At 40.5% G+C, this 18,150-nt stretch overlaps 1 protein-coding gene across 1 annotated transcript in view; it reads right to left on the bottom strand.

Annotated features, from left to right (window-relative positions):
* The window catches only part of PPIL6 (peptidylprolyl isomerase like 6), a 37,180-nt gene continuing 19,030 nt past the window's right edge, over positions 1–18,150 (bottom strand). The window contains exons 6-8 of the mRNA XM_005684638.3: positions 17,872–17,928; positions 6,196–6,331; positions 1–209 (exon numbers count right to left, since the gene is read on the bottom strand). Of these exons, the coding sequence (XP_005684695.3) occupies positions 98–209; positions 6,196–6,331; positions 17,872–17,928 (305 nt within the window). The 3' untranslated portion in view covers positions 1–97. The remainder of the gene's footprint in view (positions 210–6,195; positions 6,332–17,871; positions 17,929–18,150) is intronic.

The following is an 18,150-nucleotide window of genomic DNA, read 5'->3' as shown; positions in this document are numbered from 1 at the left end:
TTTCAAATTAAATTTTATCAAGCACCATTTAATTAAATCTAGAAACAGCTGATCAGATATATAATAATAAAACTGTCAGAAAATACTGATATGAAAGTTAGGCATAAAGCTCTCCACTGTCAGTAATTACACAATTTTGTATTGGTCTTTCATTCTCTGTTGGAACTGATTCTAGATGATGAAGAACGTCTGTTCCTTCAATCAGTTGCCTATATTGGAGAAAAAAAATGGGAAAAAAAAATTGTCAAGTTTCACGTATACCTTACATTCTTAAATTGAGTCCTGTCTAGCTTAGCTAAGGCTACAAATTAAATTAACCTCAGTCATAAATATCTTGAATTGCTCTAGATGTGTGTACTCTATCACACTCCACACCTGCTCCAGGTCTCTCCCAGTCTGTTATCCTCACTGCCGCCAGAGAGATCTTTTAAGAATGCTAATGTAGTCTCACCTCCCCACTTCAATAATCTCCCATTATCCTTAGGATAAAGACCGAAGGTCTCTACCATCACCCACCTCCCCGCTCCCCTTCAGGGCGCCCTGCAGCATGCTCCCTTGCTCTCGGCTCCAGCTGGACCAGCTCATAGCACCTCAGCCACCCCATGTGCCCTTCCTGCCACAGCTGTCTGCTTTGCTCTTGCCTCCCACGCCCTCTGCCTGGTCACCTCCTGGGCTTCCTTCGGATCTCACTCAGTCATCACTTCCTTGGGGAATGTTTCCTCGACACTATCCTGCTTCCCCACCTGACTTCTATCAAGTTCCCCTTCTTTATAGGAGTGATCAGGGATAAATTTGACACCTATTTCTATGCTTCCTGAGTTAATTTCTGATTCTTCCCTGAGGGCAGAGATCATGTTGTCGCTTAGTGCTACTCAGTGCCTGGCACAGAGTAGGTGCCTCATCGGCATCCACTGAACACATGAATTAAAGGCGGCCCAAAGCCGCGCTAGTTTGAGTCTCTACTCATTCAGTGGCCACAAGCCAGAACTCCCTGAGTGGAACTAGACTTCTGATGGTTCTCACAACTCAAAAAAAAAAGGCAGCAGGGGCCAGAGAGCCAGCCCTAAACATAGGACTATGCCCCCTGCCAGGGTTTGGGTTGAAGTAGTGGTTGACGAGGTATGATTTCCATTTCACGATCCTTTTGGGGACGCAGTCAGTGCTGACGCTGACCATATGCTAGTCATCTCTCTCTTTTTTCTTTTGATGTGGGGGATGTATTTTTTCCATCCCAGTTAGAAAACATGACAGAGCAGGACAAAAAGTATATTCTCAGGATAGAGAGCAGGGAAGAAATGGACAGACTCACCTTTGTCCAAAGAGGGTGCGAAGCCTATTCTCCAAATTGGTTTCATAGACACTGAATGAGCACCTACTGTATGCACCTCTCCAGGTGTTAGGGCACAAGATAAATGAGGCCCTGTCCCTATTTCCAGTTGTTCACACTGTGCCAAAGAGGACAAGGAAGCAGTTTGATTTTGGTAGTTGGTGGGGATTTCTGACCTAAGCCCTGAATGGGATTTTGGCAGACTGAAGGAAGGCAGAAAGTGACAAGACAAGCAGAGGCCCAGAGGGTGTTCTGGGAGGGATGGTACTCTGGGTCTGGCTGCAGCTCAGCCGCCATGTTGAAAGCTTCCAAATGTACATCTCCAGCCCTGGCGCAGCTTGAATCCCTTACTTCTGGTATTGAGGAGTCGCCACCTGCCTGTCATAGAGCTGTCTTCACTTAAAACATAACTTGTCCATCTTGGATTCATGGTCTCCTCTCCCATATCTTCCTTTTTGTATTCTCTGCTGAAGTGAATGGCACCAACCATCCAACCAGTTCCAAAGTCCTCGGAGTTCCTCCAGCTCTTCACTGCCCAGGATGGTAGCCGCTAGTCACAGGCGGTGATTACATTTAATTAAATTTAGTTCCTCAGTTGCACTGGCCACATTGCAGCTGCTCAGTGGCTCTATATGGCAGGGGCTATCCTAATGGGCAGCACTGATCCTAGTATATTTCCATCTCTGTGGAAAGTTCTATTAGGTATCATTGCTTTAGAATTTTCCCATAACTTCACCACCAACATCTAAACAGTCATAAAGTCTTGTTGAATCTAAGTTCCAAATATCTCTTGAATTTGTATTCATTTATCCCCTGCTCATATGTACTGCCAGTGCCTTAGATGAAAACTTCACGGCCTGCTGTTACCATCACTTGTTACCTGGCCCTTCTCCCTTCATTTTCATCCTTTGCTAATTAATCCCTCACTTCTGCTAAAAAGATGCCTTTTTCAGAATGAAAACCTCGTCATGTTGCTCCTAATTTAAAATTTTTGCATGGCTTCCCAGGGCCTTCAGGTGGGGGCCCATGCTCAGCAGCATGGCACCCTCAGCCCTTTGAGAGCTGGGCCCTGGCCGTCTCATCTTCTCCAGCCACTGCACTCTCCGTTTCCCCTGGGCACTAAGCTCTAGCCCAACGAAGTGACTGGTAGATAGGATACTCCCCTTACTCCTCAGGTCCCTCTGCAAAGGCTCTTCACTCCTTCCAAAACGGATTTTACTCATTTTGATTTCCACTGTGCTCTATCTGCCTAACTTCTCTATGACTTTCAGTCCTCATTTCACCTTCTCATGAAACTTTCTGTGACTCCCCCCTACTCTAGGGGTCCCTTATAGGGTGATTAATTCCTCCCTAGCACTATTCCCAACATATATCCCTTCTACATTTGTGTGAATGGACTTGTATTTTGATATTCTTTCCCCATGAAACCACTGGGCAAAGGCATCAACCAGACCGGCTGTGGGTTGACACCGCCTCCCCAAAGGGCATTCCCAGTGTTATCCTTCTGAAGACAAGGCAAGGTAATGCACCAGAAACGAGGGCTTGGATGGAGGGTCTCTCTCAAATAGGAGAGGAAATCTCTATATCTCTCTGGACTTTGCCAGCCGTGTCTGAGCTTCTGGAAGCTCAGATGAAGCTGGGGGTGCTCTGTGATGACAGGGAAGAAAAAGCATCTCCCACTAGAGGCAGCCCCACAGCAGGGAAGGAGGATATCTCTGAAGGAGTTGGTTCTATTTTGTCGGATTATCTAGTTGCCTACTATGGTATTACTTTTCTGCTTCTCCCTTAACCTTCTGGAAGGTTTTGTTTAAATAGTTCAGCCCAGACTCAGCTGTTATTTGGAGGCTTCAGGGGGAAAAAAAGGAGATTATATTTAGGCTAGAGCAATAAAACGATGCAACTGCCTCTCTGAGGCCAATGTGTTGGTGATAATGATTCAGTGGGAGAGATTCCCCCAAAGATGAATCACATGGGAAAAGCAGTCATCAAAAGGAGACCAAGCACTCCTCTACTCCACTACCGTCCTGTAAGGATCTGCACTGGCTTTTACTAAGGAGCTGGAGGGTATTTATTGCCTTGCCCTCCCCCTGTATTCCCAGTGCACTTTTTATAGGGCTTGCTGTCTCATGGCTCACTGTCTCACAGTTGTTGGGTTCTCTAACATGTTATAGGCTCCCTGAAGGCAGAAATTGTGTCTCATCACTCTTTCCTCAGGACTGAGCACAGGGACCAGCATTTGGTGGGAGCCTAATAAAATGCTAGGTGAATAAAAGGTCAGAAGGCCAGCCACAGTGAAGGCTGAAAAGAGATGGGGGGCCAGAGGGTGCAGGACCTAAAATGCCACTCTGAACTCCAGGCTGTATGCATCCAGGGGCGGAGATGGTGAAAGAGGCATTAAATGTTGCAAAACGGTCAGTGTGTGTTTGAGAAAGGTTCTTTTCAGAAGGATATAAAGAATCTAAGTATATGGTTGAGGGCAGTGACACTACCAGAAGGTGACAGGAAGATATTTAAAAGATCTAAGAAATTGTGAGAATTATTTGGACTTAAAACATATTGAAAAATGCATTTTCAAAATCAGAATACAGTTTATTAAGCCAGGGAAGATGGAGGAAAATGCATTATTTTAGCTTATGTAGCTGTTAAAATTACCTCTTTAAAGAAATCTCCTTTGGCTGAAAATATACTTTATGCTTTTTCAACCTGGAAATATCATCCACATTACTCTGAAGGAATAATTGTGCTTAAAATTGTCCTGGAAGTTTTCCTTGGAATGAAGGGTCAGTAATTATCCCTATGGAGTAGCTGGAATAATCTAAATATTCAGAAACGTTCTGACACTTTATATCATTTCAGGAAAGACTAAGTATTAGCTTCAACTTATATTCATTTCAGTAATCAAATAGAGATATGAAACACAGGAGTGGTGAAGAGTATCATCACCATTCATTTTAGGTCCACATGCCTATATGCTTATTGCTAACAATAAACTGGAAAATTCTGACAGAGATGGGTGTACCAGACCACCTGACCTGCCTCTTGAGAAACCTATATGCAGGTCAGGAAGCAAGTTAGAACTGGACCTGGAACAGACTGGTTCCAAATAGGAAAAGGAGTACATCAAGGCTGTATATTGTCACCCTGCTTATTTAACTTCTTTGCAGAGTACATCATGAGAAACGCTGGACTGGAAGAAGCACAAGCTGGAATCAAGATTGCCGGGAGAAATATCAATCACCTCAGATATGCAGATGACACCACCCTTATGGCAGAAAGTGAAGAGGAACTAAAAAGCCTCTTGATGAAAGTGAAAGAGGAGAGTGAAAAAGTTGGCTTAAAGCTCAACATTCAGAAAACGAAGATCATGGCATCTGGTCCCATCACTTCATGGGAAATAAATGGGGAAACAGTGGAAACAGGGTCAGACTTTACATTTTGGGGCTCCAAAATCACTGCAGATGGTGACTGCAGCCATGAAATTAAAGGACGCTTACTCCTTGGAAGAAAAGTTATGACCAACCTAGATAGCATGTTGAAAAGCAGAGATATTACTTTGTCAACAAAGGTCCATCTAGTCAAGGCTATGGTTTTTCCAGTGGTCATGTATGGATGTGAGAGTTGGACTGTGAAGAAAGCTGAGCGCCGAAGAATTGATGCTTTTGAACTGTGGTGCTGGAGCAGACTCTTGAGAGTCCCTTGGACTGCAAGGAGATCCAACCAGTCCATCCTAAAGGAGATCAGTCCTGGGTGTTCATTGGAAGGACTGATCCTGAAGCTGAAACTCCAATACTTTGGCCACCTCATGCGAAGAGTTGACTCATTGGAAAAGACTCTGATGCTGGGAGGGATTGGGGGCAGGAGGAGAAGGGGACTACAGAGGATGAGATGGCTGGATGGCATCACTGACTCAATGGACGCGAGTTTGAGTGAACTCCGGGAGTTGGTGATGGACAGGGACGCCTGGCGTGCTGTGATTCACGGGGTCACAAAGAGTCGGACATGACTGAGCGACTAAACTGAACCGAATAATATTCTAATAATTATTACCTGAGACATTTCTGTATTTTAAGGGCTTCCCTTATAGTTCAGATGGTAAAGTTCAGATGGGTCACCTGCAATGCAGGAGACCCAGGTTCCATCTCTGGGTCAGGAAGATCCCCTGGAGAAGTGAATGGCTACCCACTCCACTGTTCTTGCCTGGAGAATCCAATGAATGGAGGACACTGGCCGGCTACAGTTCGTGGGGTCTCAGAGTTGGATGGACATGACTGAGCGACTAAGCATGCATGCACGTTCCACAGTTTAAATTGCTCAGTAACAAAAAGTTACTTGTAACTTGGATGACTGTCATCTTTCTCTTCACAGTGTTCATGGACAGTTACTTAAATGGCTTTGCCTCACTTCTGCATCTAAATACATACACATCATTAAGAGCTATGGTATTATTCACTTTCATTGACAATATCCTTGAGGCTAAAGATCCACAGAAGGATGGATGATGGATGAATGGATGCACAGAACACTGTAATGGCTAAATAGTTTCTGTGTGCTCCTTGTGTTCAGTCGCTCAGTCGTGTCTGTCTCTTTATGACCCCATGGACTGCAGCCTGCCAAGCTCCTCTGTCCACAGAATTTTCCAGGCAAGAATACTGGAGTAGGTTGCCATTTCCTTCTCCAAGAAAGCTTCTTATAAAATACTTATTTCTAAATATATTTCTAAATACTATATGTCTATAGTATTTGTATTACTTTTGTTTTTTAATTGTTTTTAGTTTACTCATAGGCTATGTATAATACTCACCCAAATATTTTTGAACCACATTTTAACATATATAAATATTACACAGACAAACTTAAAATGCACATACCCAAAAGCCACATATTTTTTATCTAGATACGGAGCAGCCTGTAGTGTGATATAGAATTGTGACCCATTGCTGTGACGGCCTTTGTTGACCATTCCAAGAACTCCCCTTTTATTATGAGGAACTGAGAAGTTTTCATCTAGAAAAGACAATACATAGTAGGTCATTAAAATATTTATTTTCCTGGCTCATTGTAACACATAGAGCACAAACAGAATGCTTGGTTACAAGGATTCGCAATCATATTTATCAGTATGTTCCAAATTGTAAATATTCTATTTGTTTCTTATAACTTTCACTCAGCTGGGCTGTTAAAAAAAGATAAGCTGGAAAGTCTTATTAGAACTATTTAAACATTTACCTTTAGTTTATCATTAGCATCCTTAAAAACAAGTGTGGTAAGAAAATTGATAACGTAAAAGGAAAAACTTGAAATTAAAAATGTAAAAGGAAGTGCATACCTTTCTTAGGAATTAAAGTCAGTAAACATTCTTGTATTGTTTTGACAGTAATATTTTATTCAAACTACCAATGTGATTATTAAAAATGCCTCCTTGGAGATACGTTTCACGGACAGACCCTTCCCTTCACAGCATCTTCCACAGGCCTCTATTGTAGTCTTTAAAATACTCTGTAATTGTTCACAGGTTATTTCCTGTTTGTGAAGGCAGGGACTTTATCTCATCATACCTTTTATCCCCAGGGCCACCTAGCACATTACTTGGCACATGTGTGGCCTTAAATATTGATGAAAATAATTTATGCTATTGTTAGTGGTCTTTAAGTAAATTTTAATCTCAGACCTTACATGGATTGACCAAGATTTTGTGGAAAGTGATTTTTTTTTAAGCAGAAGATTTAACAAGTAAAAAGAATTATATAATGATTATCAGACCATTATTTGCAGGAAGAACCATTTCCAGCATGAAATAAGATTTGCCTCCAAACACAAAAACACAGAAGGAAGTAATAGAAGAGAAATTCAGTAAAAGTTTTCATTCAGGAACTATATCAAATTCTGGGGATAATTGAGAGATGAATATTAACTGTCAAGATTTTCCTAAACTACAGTTGCTAACTATTCTTATTTTAAGTTTCAAAGCTAAGTCAACGAAGCCATACCCATGGGTGGTTACTTTTAGCTTGTTAAACTGCACACTGAATAAAGACCTGAAATCTTATGAAATGCAAATAAAATATTATTGTATCTTTATAATTACATTGATACTCCATATTCATTTTGATGGAATCGAGTGTAACCCATTAATTTCACAGAAAATGGCATGGCATAAGAAATCTGCCCAAGCAAAGATTCAGAGTTTTAACAAAATGATTTTTGTCATTGCTTTTAGATATTATGATTAATTTTTCTTAAAATCTGGAATTAGTTGGAAAGAAAATTTATAGAGTTGTAACATTTTTACCAAAAATTCTGTGATTATGGGAGAACTTTCAAAGGTGTAACTTTGTTTGAACTAGAAATCAGAATTCAACTGCTGATGAAAATCAGTTTCTGAATTTAATATAAAACTCATTTTGATGTTTATAATGAAAGCAACTACTACTTTACCAGGTTTAGGCAAATTGCCTTGCATTCTCTCTGGTAAGAGAATAATCAGACAGTTTAGGGGCATTTCCATTTAATTTTCTGAAGACAGTAATGTCAAGTGGAAATTGGACTTGAGTCCTGCAACATCAGTTTTTTAAACCTACTGCTCTAATTTTACCAGCATCTTTAAATAATAATAGATGTCCACTAATTATTTGTTATATAAAAGTAGGTGTGCTGCTGCTGCTGCTGCTGCTGCTGCTGCTGCTAAGTCGCTTCAGTCGTGCCCGACTCTGTGAGACCCCATAGATGGTAGCCCACCAGGCTCCCCCGTCCCTGGGATTCTCCAGGCAAGAACACTGCTGTGAGTTGCCATTTCCTTCTCCAGTGCATGAAAGTGAAAAGTGAAAGTGAAGTCGCTCAGTCCTGTCCGACTCTTAGCGACCTCATGGACTGCAGCCCACCAGGCTCCTCTGTCCATGGGATTTTCCAGGCAAGAGTACCGGAGTGAGGTGCCATCGCCTTCTCCGAGTAGGTGTGCTACCTATCATTTTTAAACTGCTGCTTAAATGAATTATTTTTTATATTTTTAAACAAATTACAGTTGATTTAAAGTATATTAGTTTCAGGTGTGCAGCACAGTGATTCAGTATTCTTACAGATTATATTCCATTAGAAGTTATTATAAGAAAATGGCTATAATTCCCTGTGCTATATAATATATCTTGTTGTTTATTTTATACATAGTGGTATGTATCTCTTAATGCTATACCCTACCTTGTCCCTCCCTGCTTCCCTCTCAGCTCTGGTAGCCACTGGTTTGTTTTCTATACCCATGAGTCTCTCTCTGTATTGCTATATACACTTGTTCGTATTATTTTTTACATTCATATATAAATGGTAACATACAGTATTTGTCTTTCTCTGACTTATTTCACTAAGCATAATGCTCTCCAGGTCCATCCACATTGCTGCAAATGACAGTATTTCATTCTTCTTTATGACTGAGTGTGTATTGAGAGATGAATATTAACTGTCAAGATTTTCTAAACTGCAGTTGCTATTATTCTTAAGTTTCAAAGCTAAGTCAACAAAACAAGCCATATCCATGGTGGTTACTTTTACGGTTACAATATTCAAAATGGAATATTACACATATACACTACAAAAACATATACACATATATATACACTACATCTCTTTATGTGTGTGTGTGTATATATATATACATACATATATATATATACACACACATATACTACATCTTTATCCATTTATCTGTTGATGGACACTTAAAATAGTGCTGCTAAATAAATAAATAAATAAATAAATAAATAGTGCTGCTTTGAACACTGGGGTAAATGTATCTTTCTGAATTAGTGTTTTTGTTTTTTTTCTGGATATATACCAAGGAGTGAAATTGCTGGATCATGTTGTAGTTCTATTTTTAGTTTTTTAAGGAACCTCCATACTGTTCTTCATAGTGGCTATACCAACTACATTCCCACCAACAATATGCAAGTGTTCTTTTTTCTCCACACCCTCTCTAACATTTGTTATTTGTAGACTTTTTGATGATGGCCATTTGAACTGATGTGAAGTGATATCTCAATGAATCAATCATTTTGATTTATATTTCTCTACCCCATGGACTATATAGCCTGCCAGGCTCCTCTGTCCATGGAATCCTCTAGGCAAGAACACAGGAGTGGGTAGCCATTCACTTCTCCAGAGGATCTTCTCGACCTAGGGATTGAACCCACTCCCTTCACTGTGGGCAAATTCTTTGCCTTCTGAGCCACCAGGGAAGCCCCAGTGATTAGCGATATAGAGCATCTTTTCCTGTGCCTGTTGGCCATCTGCATATCTTCTTTGGAAAAATGTCTATGAAGATCTTCTACCCATTTGATAGGGTTTGGGGTTTTTTGAAATTGAATTGTATGAACTGTTTACATGTTCTGGATATTAACCCCTTGTCAGTCATATCATTTGCAAATATTTTATTCTATTCAGTAGGTTGTCTCTTTATTTTTGTAGGTGGTTTCCACTGCTGTGCAAAAAAAACTTTTAAGTTTAATTAGGCTATTTATTTTTCACTTTTATTTCTTTTGCCTTAGGAAACAGATACAAAGATGCAAAGCAACCTGCAGATTTAATGCATTCCCTATCAAAATACCTATGACATTTTTCACAGAACTAGAAGAAATTATGTGGAACGACCAAAAATTTTACGGAACCACAAAATATCCCAAATTGCCACAGCAACCTTGGGAAAAAAGGAATAAAGCTGGAGGTATCTCCCCCTCAAACTTCAAACTATACTATAAAACTACAGTAATGAAAACAGCCAGGGTACAAGTGCAAAAACAGACACATAGATCAATGGAACAGAATAAAGAGCCCAGCAATAAATCCATGGTCAATTAATCTATGACAAAGAAGGCAAGAATATTCAATGGAGAGAAGAAAATCTCTTCAATAAGTGGTGCTGGGAAAATTGGACAGCTACGTGTAAAACAACAAGGAGATTAGAATATATCCTCACGCCCTCAAACTATATATAAAAATAAACTCAAAATGGATTAAAGACTCCAATGTAAGATCTAAAACCATAAAACTCCTAGAAGAGAACATGGGCAGAACATTCTTTGGGACTGAAATATTTTAAAACATGTTGACTCTGTGCATGACATTAGGTATAAAAAGCCAAGTGTTCATCAATATATGAATGGATAAATTCTTTAAGAATATCCATAATATTAAACCAGGAAAGTGAGAGAATTCCAGCTATAGACAACATGGATAAATTTCACAGGCAGTGATGAACAAAAGAAAGGACACAGAGAGCACCTGCCATGAGTCCATTCATTATTGTTACTCAGTTGCTAAGTCACGTCAGACTCTGCAACCCCATGGACTGCAGCAAGCCAGGCTTCCCTGTGCTTCCCTGTTTCCTGGAGTTTGCCCAAACTCATATCCATTGAATCAGTGATGCCATCCAACCATTCTTCTTCTGTCGCCCCCTTCTCCTCCTGCCCTCAGTTTTTCCCAGCATCAGAGTCCTTTCCAGAGCCAGCTCTTCACATCAGGTGGCCAAAGTATTAGAGCTTCATCTTCAGCATCAGTCCTCCAGTGAATATTCAGGGTTGAAGTGAAGTGTTAGTTGCTCAGGCATGTCTAACTCTTTGTGACCCCATGGACTGTAGCCCTTGGGCTCCTCTGTCCATGGAATTCTCCAGGCAAGAATCCTGGAGTGGGTAGCTGTTCCCTTCTCTAGGGGATCTTACCCCCACCCCCCTGCACCCCAGGGATTAAACCTGGGTCTCCTGCATTGCAGCCCAATTCTTTGCTGTCTGAGCCACAAGGGAAGCCCAAGTCCACTTCATATAAAGTCCAAAAATAGGAAAAACTTAATTTTTTTATTTAGGGATTTATGGATGAGTGATTGGAGAATCCCATGGACCAAGGAGCCTGGCAGGCTACAGTCCATGGGGTCACAAAGAGTTGGACACGACTGAAGAGACTTAGCAAGCACGCACGCATGAGTGGTAAAACTAACAAGAAAAGTAAAGAAAAAGTTAGGTTAGAGGTTACCTCTAAGAGGGAGATGGAGTTATTACTGAGGATGGGCAGATGGGGTGCTTTTGGCATGCTGGTGGTTCTTTCTTGACAAGGATGGTAATATAGGGGGTTGCTTTATGATTAGTTTTAAACTGTACATATCAAATTTATATATATATTATAAATCTCAGAATTTAAAAAAAAGTAGCCCTTAAGTGGCTACCAAGCCATATTATCTTGTTCTTAATTCTACCAAAAAATACTTTTGTACAGCTTTTAGTTGCATTATTGAATATTAACAGTGCATCAGGCTCTCTGCTTTTTGTTAATGTCTACTTTCATTTAAAGGAGATCTAGGAATTAGACAAATGGATTTTATTTAAGTGCTGTATCTGTTTGTTAATTAGAGCACATGCTAATATTAAGAAACTGGTCTACTTAAAGTAATAAGGATAATCAAGTATTTAAATACGTTACTGATTTCCCTAGTGGCGCAGTGGTTAAGAGTCCACCGGCCAATGCAGGGCTCACGGATTCAATCCCTGGTCCTGGAAGATTCCACATGCTACGGAGAAGCTAGGCCTGTGCACCACAACTGCTGAGCCTGTGCTCTGGAGCCCGTGAACTACAACTACCGAGCCTGCACGCAGCAACTGCTGAAGCCTGCATGCCTAGAGCCCATGCTCTGCAACAAGAGAAGCCTGCTCACCGCAGTGAAGAGTAGCCCCTGTCCACCACAGCTAGAGAAAGCCCTCGCAAAGCATCAAGGGCCCAGCACTGCCAGAATGAATAAAATTATTTAAAAATGCATATATCCTTTCTTTTCTTCTGCTGTTCACATAAATAGCCTTTTCTCTAGTCAGCCCAGGCCATGGAGTCACCAATCCCTTAAGAGTGGGAAGGATTAGGGATATTATACAAGGAATACAAAGCAGGGGAAGAGTTGATATGTAGCTTCTAACCTTCACAACAGGATCTGGGAAGACAAAAATAGCTGTGATTCAAAATAAAGCAAAACAAGGCTTCCCTGGTGGTGCAGTGGTTAAGAATCTGCCTGCCAATGCAGGAGACGCGGCTTCAATCCCTGGTCCGGGAAGATCCCACATTGCTGTGGAACAACTAAGCTCACGCGCCACCACTACTGAGCCTGTGGTCTGGGGCCCAGGAACCGTGACCGCTGAGCCTAAGCCCCACAACCTACTGAAGCCCACGTGCTCTAGAGCCTGTGCTGCGCAACCAGAGAGGCCGCCACAAGGAGAAGGCTTCACGCCGCATCGAGAAAAACCCGCGCAGCAAAGAGGACCCAGCACAGCCAAAACTAAATAGAAAGTTATGCAAAACAAAGCAAGACTTTCCTCAAGTTAAAGACTAACCAATTTATAAAACAACAATTAGGTAAAATTTATTTCATTCTTTTAAATTCACTGTGTTAAGCTTAATAAAAGTGATTTTTGTGGTTATAACTTTTTAAGAAGCCCTGGGTTTTAACTGTGCATCTCATGGAAATACGGTCCAGTGAGAGAATGTAGAAGGAGGTCTGGCTGTCGATGTATTAACTAACATTCCATGGGGCCGGGGGAGGGTGAGTCTACGTGAAGAGGGAACCCCATGCTGTAGCTGTTTTGAATACTGGCCCCACATTCTCTCTTTCAGCCATTTATCTTTCCTTTGGGAGCATCTCTTTTCACTTGACAGTGTACTGAATTCCTGATTCTCCACTGCCAGACAAACTGAGGAATGAAAGCTTCCTTAAGCCCACCAGGCTCCCTGGGCACCAGAGGAGCCAGGCCTCCAGCTGGAGAGGAAATCCCCACAGTATCTAATGGGAGCGAAGGGGAATGGACGGAGGCATGGGGATGTCCACAGGGACAAGTGAGGAGATGAGCCAAGAGATTGATCTCCTGGACAGAAGACCCAGGCTCTGCCTGGGACTGCACTTCCAAGCAGAAAGAGTTTGGGTGATCTGTTAATGGTTGTGGGGTGGAAAAGTTTGTGGACCCTGATCGGAGATGAAGGATTTCAGGAAAGCTGCCCCAGTGCCCTCTCCCCGTCTGCAATGTCTTATTTTAAGCCCTAGCTCAGAGCTGCTCTGGTCAGCGCCCTCCGCTCTCCCAGGCAGTTGTTCTTTCCTGCCGCACTGGCTGCTTCCTCTGTAAAGGCGCTGGGCACCGCGCCAGTTCTTTTATGTGTTTAAACATCTGTCTGGGCAAAAACACTGCAAACCTTAAGGGTGGAAACTTGGTCATAACATGTATGTTTCCTAAGGTCCTAGCACCATGTTGGCACCTAAGAATTTATATGAACAAATAAATAAATGAGTGGTGTCACTTGCATGATTTCGTTTGATAAAGCTGTATCTGCATGAATTTAGAAGGAAAACTAGCTCTTTTCCTGTTCTCTTTGGCCATTGATTCAATATGATTATTTTTTAAAAAAACCTTTTCATTCTATTAAAATGTAGACACAAAAAGCCTTGTAAAACTAATGTATAGTATTGTTAAAGTTATTATAAGGCAAATACCCTTTTAAACACCATTCTGGCCAAGAAAAAGAACTTCGCCAGCCTTCCCCAGAGTCTCGTCAAGTCCCTCTCCCCCTCCAAAGCACGTCCGTAATGTTTTATGTAACTCACGTAGTTTTACCATCCAAGTATGCCTCCCTAGGCACTACAGTTGAATCTCTCTCATTTTACTGAACTTGTGATGCCTTTTAAATCTCTCTTAATCCACAGGTTTTCTCTCTGTCCCTTTCTTTTCCTTGCACTGTGTCTGTTCCTGAGGTGGTTCACCTTTAGCGTTTCTCGCAGGCTGGAGTCTGCCGGCTGCACACACACGGTGCCATTCAGCAGATTTCGCTTGTTCCCTGTCCTGTCGGTTCTGTGTGAATGCTTGTGTTGAAGAGGCATGTTGCTTCACTTTGATTGATATGTGAGGGAGGAAGTGACTTGAGCATGATGAAGCTCACCCCTCCTTTAATGTGCCGTTCCTTCTGGGAGAACCACCAGGTATCTGTAGGAAATGGCCTTCACTGAACTGAGCCAGCTGCCCAGGAGCACAGACACCTCAGACGTGACCAGGCAGCTTGGTCACCGCATGTGAGCCGCGTCCGCCCACATCTGGAGTGACAGCCTCCCTCCGACTGCAGAGAACGCTCCTGCCGCCACCTCCAGATCACTCACAAGATGCCGCTCTTCCCACACCGCCTCCACAGACAGCAGGGGCTTTTCAGGGTAAGGTGCCTTATTTATTATCACACTGATGTGTTTCTTGACCACATAAAACATACAAAACTATGTTACTGTTTTTATTGCGAACTTATTTTTTCATATGTCACCGAGGAATTTTTGTTTTTACCTCAGTTATGCCATCAGTCAGCCCTGTGGTTTTTACTGTGTGGTTTGACAAAGCACAGAGATCTTTTAAGAACATATTACTAGCAGAACTCGTTGCATTTCTCGCAAACTGGATGCTGGGTCCAAAAGCTTCATCGGGCTCATGTTCTATCCCTTTGGTAGTGTGTTCTCTCAGCAGAAGGCCCACACTGTCTGACTGTCCCTGTTCTTGTGAAGGCAGTCAATACTGACGCAGCAAATGCCCACATCCATTATTTCACTGGGGGCAGCAAAGTGGTGACATTCTAATTTCCTTTTCACTGTTGACTGGAATTCTTTTATAACAAGATGTTTCCCCTTATCTATGATTTAGTATAGTTCCTATAGGAGAGGCAAGAGAAATGCTGGATTTTTACCTATATTTATCAGTTTTCAAGATAATGAATTTGTTTCCTATCATTTCCCTGAAGGTAAACAAGTAGGAGTTCTCTTACAATATGATTATGAACTCACGGATTTAAAATCTTTGTTGGGTTTCAGTTAGCTGCAATTACCACTCAAATTACTCCATCTCTGACCAGTGAGAGACTCTTCAAATTGACTCCTGAGCCCTTTGCCATGACCCCAGTAAATTTTTAATAGTGCTTTTGGCTAGGTCACGATAGCATGACTGAACATGAGCTTCCACGCTCATTTCGAAATTTCCTGTCTCAAAACTGGAATCTGCCATGTTTTCCGGAGACCCTGATTTCTTAAGCAAGAAATGATATTTCAAAACAACAATCTAAATTCTAGGAGAATGTATGACTACTGGGCTGGTCACTGTAGATAAATTCCATGGCCTAACTAAGATATAGATATGATACTTCTTGAGTTTAACAGGATATTTCCAATTCATATTCAGGACTATGGAATATTTTACTTGTTAACCTCTATTATATTTCATCTGTATTTCCTTTCTTCCACAATGAAGATTCTAACTCTGAAGGACAGGAAATTATAAAATTAGAATATCTCATAATTACTTGTTTTTTCCTACATTGTATATACAACAATCTCAGTATAATACAACTATCACCAGTAAAATTTAACTGAAAGTAGTTTAAAATTTTGCATATATTCTCCCCATTTCTTTCATTAAAAAAAAATTGTTAGACTAAGCATGTAGTCATTATATATCATACTCTCACCCTTTTATTCCTCATTGAATTTTAGTTTTATAAGTAATTATATGATTAATGCTCACCACCAATTCTTCTGTCAGGATGCCTCTTGTAATCTGACTGAATGAAACTCATTCTGCAGTCATTGATTCCTCAGGAATGACTCATGACAACGCTATTCCCTGAAGTTTTACATATTGATAACTCTGTGTGCCCCTTAAAATTCACATTCAGTTTGACTGGATATAAAGCCCCCAGGTTCCATTTCATTTTAATTGAGCATCATAAATATATTACTCTGTTTTCTTCTGGCAAAAGAATATGATGATAATGTACTTTTCTTTCCCTTATAAATCACTTACTGTTTTTGTCTAACTGCCCAAAGATTCTTTTTTTTTCTTTAATATCTAATAATATAAGTAAAATATGTCTGGTGTTGGTTGTTCTGGCTCAGTTCTGTCAGATAGCTGTCTGTTCTTTCAGTAAGTAGTTTCAAGGTTTTAAAAAGATATTTTTACTTGAGGTATGAACATGCAGTAAAATGCATATATTTTAGATGTTTGGTTTGATGCATTTTGACAGTTGGATATAGTGGTGTAACCACCACCCAAACAAAATACACAGTATCAGATCCTTTTTTCTTTGAGGAAAGCTTTTTAAAATTATGATTCTTAGTATCTGTTCCATTCCCTTCTATTGGTTTAATTCCTTAAGGATACTTATCATCTGTATGCTGGATCTTCTTTCTGTATCACTTTGTTGTAAATCCTTTTCATCTTTATTCATCTCATTTTGATTTAAAAAATGTTCTTCTCCTGCCTTTTGCTTCTTTTAATACACATATAAGTTGTTTTTATTTGGTCTTGTGTTCCTTATAATTTGTTCATTTCTGGAATTTTATTTTATTGTTAATTCTTTTATTCAGTTCTGTAAACAACCTCATATCTGAGGTTTTCTAATTCTGACTTACGAGTTCTTTCCTGTCATATAATTTACTTTATGTCTTTTAGCTTATTTTGAAATCAGTTTGACCTGTGAGCTTTCTTTCTATGATACTTTCATTATCTGTAGTTATATGACTATGCACTTTTTTTTCATTCAAGAAAATTTCTGCTGCTTTCTAATGCAACTTTATTTTCATGTAGAATTAGTCTCCCTCGGTGTTTAGGAGGTGTGGCGTTAGAAGGAAGGTAGTTTCCCAACTTCACAAACTCCCTCTAGTGCTGTTCTCCTGTGTCGGTCATCTGCGTGGCAGCGTGGTTCCTGGGATTCCTGGCTCTGTCCCTTTCCCTCTTCATCACTGTTATCCCAATACCTGCATAATTTTGATTCCACCCCCAACACTTCTTCTCAGTGTGGGCCTGTCCGGGAACAGAGGGCTTTCAGATCAGTTTTGAGAATTCACAAAGGTTTGACTGCTCTGGCCTCAAGCCTTATGAGGGGTCCCATGCACTACCCTGCTCTTGCCTATTGTGGGGTTTTATATCCTCAGCTCTGACAAAAATGTCCTGCTTTCGCTCACATCATGCTGATACCATGCAGATTGTGTGACTGTTGGTAGTTTGACCTCACCTGTTTATATTTTAAATTCGTGTAGATACCTTGCACATAGTTTTGTTGTGTTATCCATGGGTCTTTAGTTTTCCCATCTAGTTTTTTGTCTATTTTTAGGTTGGGATTTCAAAAAATTAAAAAACTATGCGACTACCACTATCATCTTCCTAGGATCCCCAATGGCAATCTTAGTAGGATGGTTATCAGGTACCAATTCTAAGTATGAGCATAGCAAAGTACAAGCCTTAAAAATATAAATTCCCTTCTACCCTTACAATTCTAATTTTAGAAACTTATTCTAAAGAAATAATACAATGAGGCAAGTGAAAGAAAGTACAAAGCTGTTCTGAACTGAATTGGGTTGCCTTCCCGCCTATCCCATTTTTAACTCCGACTTCTAGCATGTGTCCTTGTAGTATGTTACTCCAAATGCTATCTTATTTGAGATCATGAAACTGTCCAGTCCTGTTAAATTTGAATTATCAATTAAAATATGACTGTCAAAATTTAAAGACACATACCTTCAAATGTTGGTCCATAAATTGACTCTCCATTATCTCCTTTTCCAGCAACTATATCTGAGAAATAGCAGTAAATAAACATTAAAATTCTGAAACTAAAAAAAGAGATAATGGCAGGCAAAAACGCTTTAAATTATGATTCCATTTATAACAATAACCAGAGTAAGTGACCTAGTTGTTCAGTATCTATACCATGAAAATACTTCTATAATGATTTCACTTCTATTTTGTAAGTACTTTAACATTCCTGATCCCATTTTTTTCCCCTCATAACTCCCA

Source organism: Capra hircus, chromosome 9 (assembly GCF_001704415.2).
Source record: "Capra hircus breed San Clemente chromosome 9, ASM170441v1, whole genome shotgun sequence".
NCBI classification, from domain to species: domain Eukaryota; kingdom Metazoa; phylum Chordata; class Mammalia; order Artiodactyla; family Bovidae; genus Capra; species Capra hircus.
The sequence above is the reverse complement of the archived record's forward strand: the minus strand, read 5'-3'. Positions and strand labels throughout refer to the sequence as shown.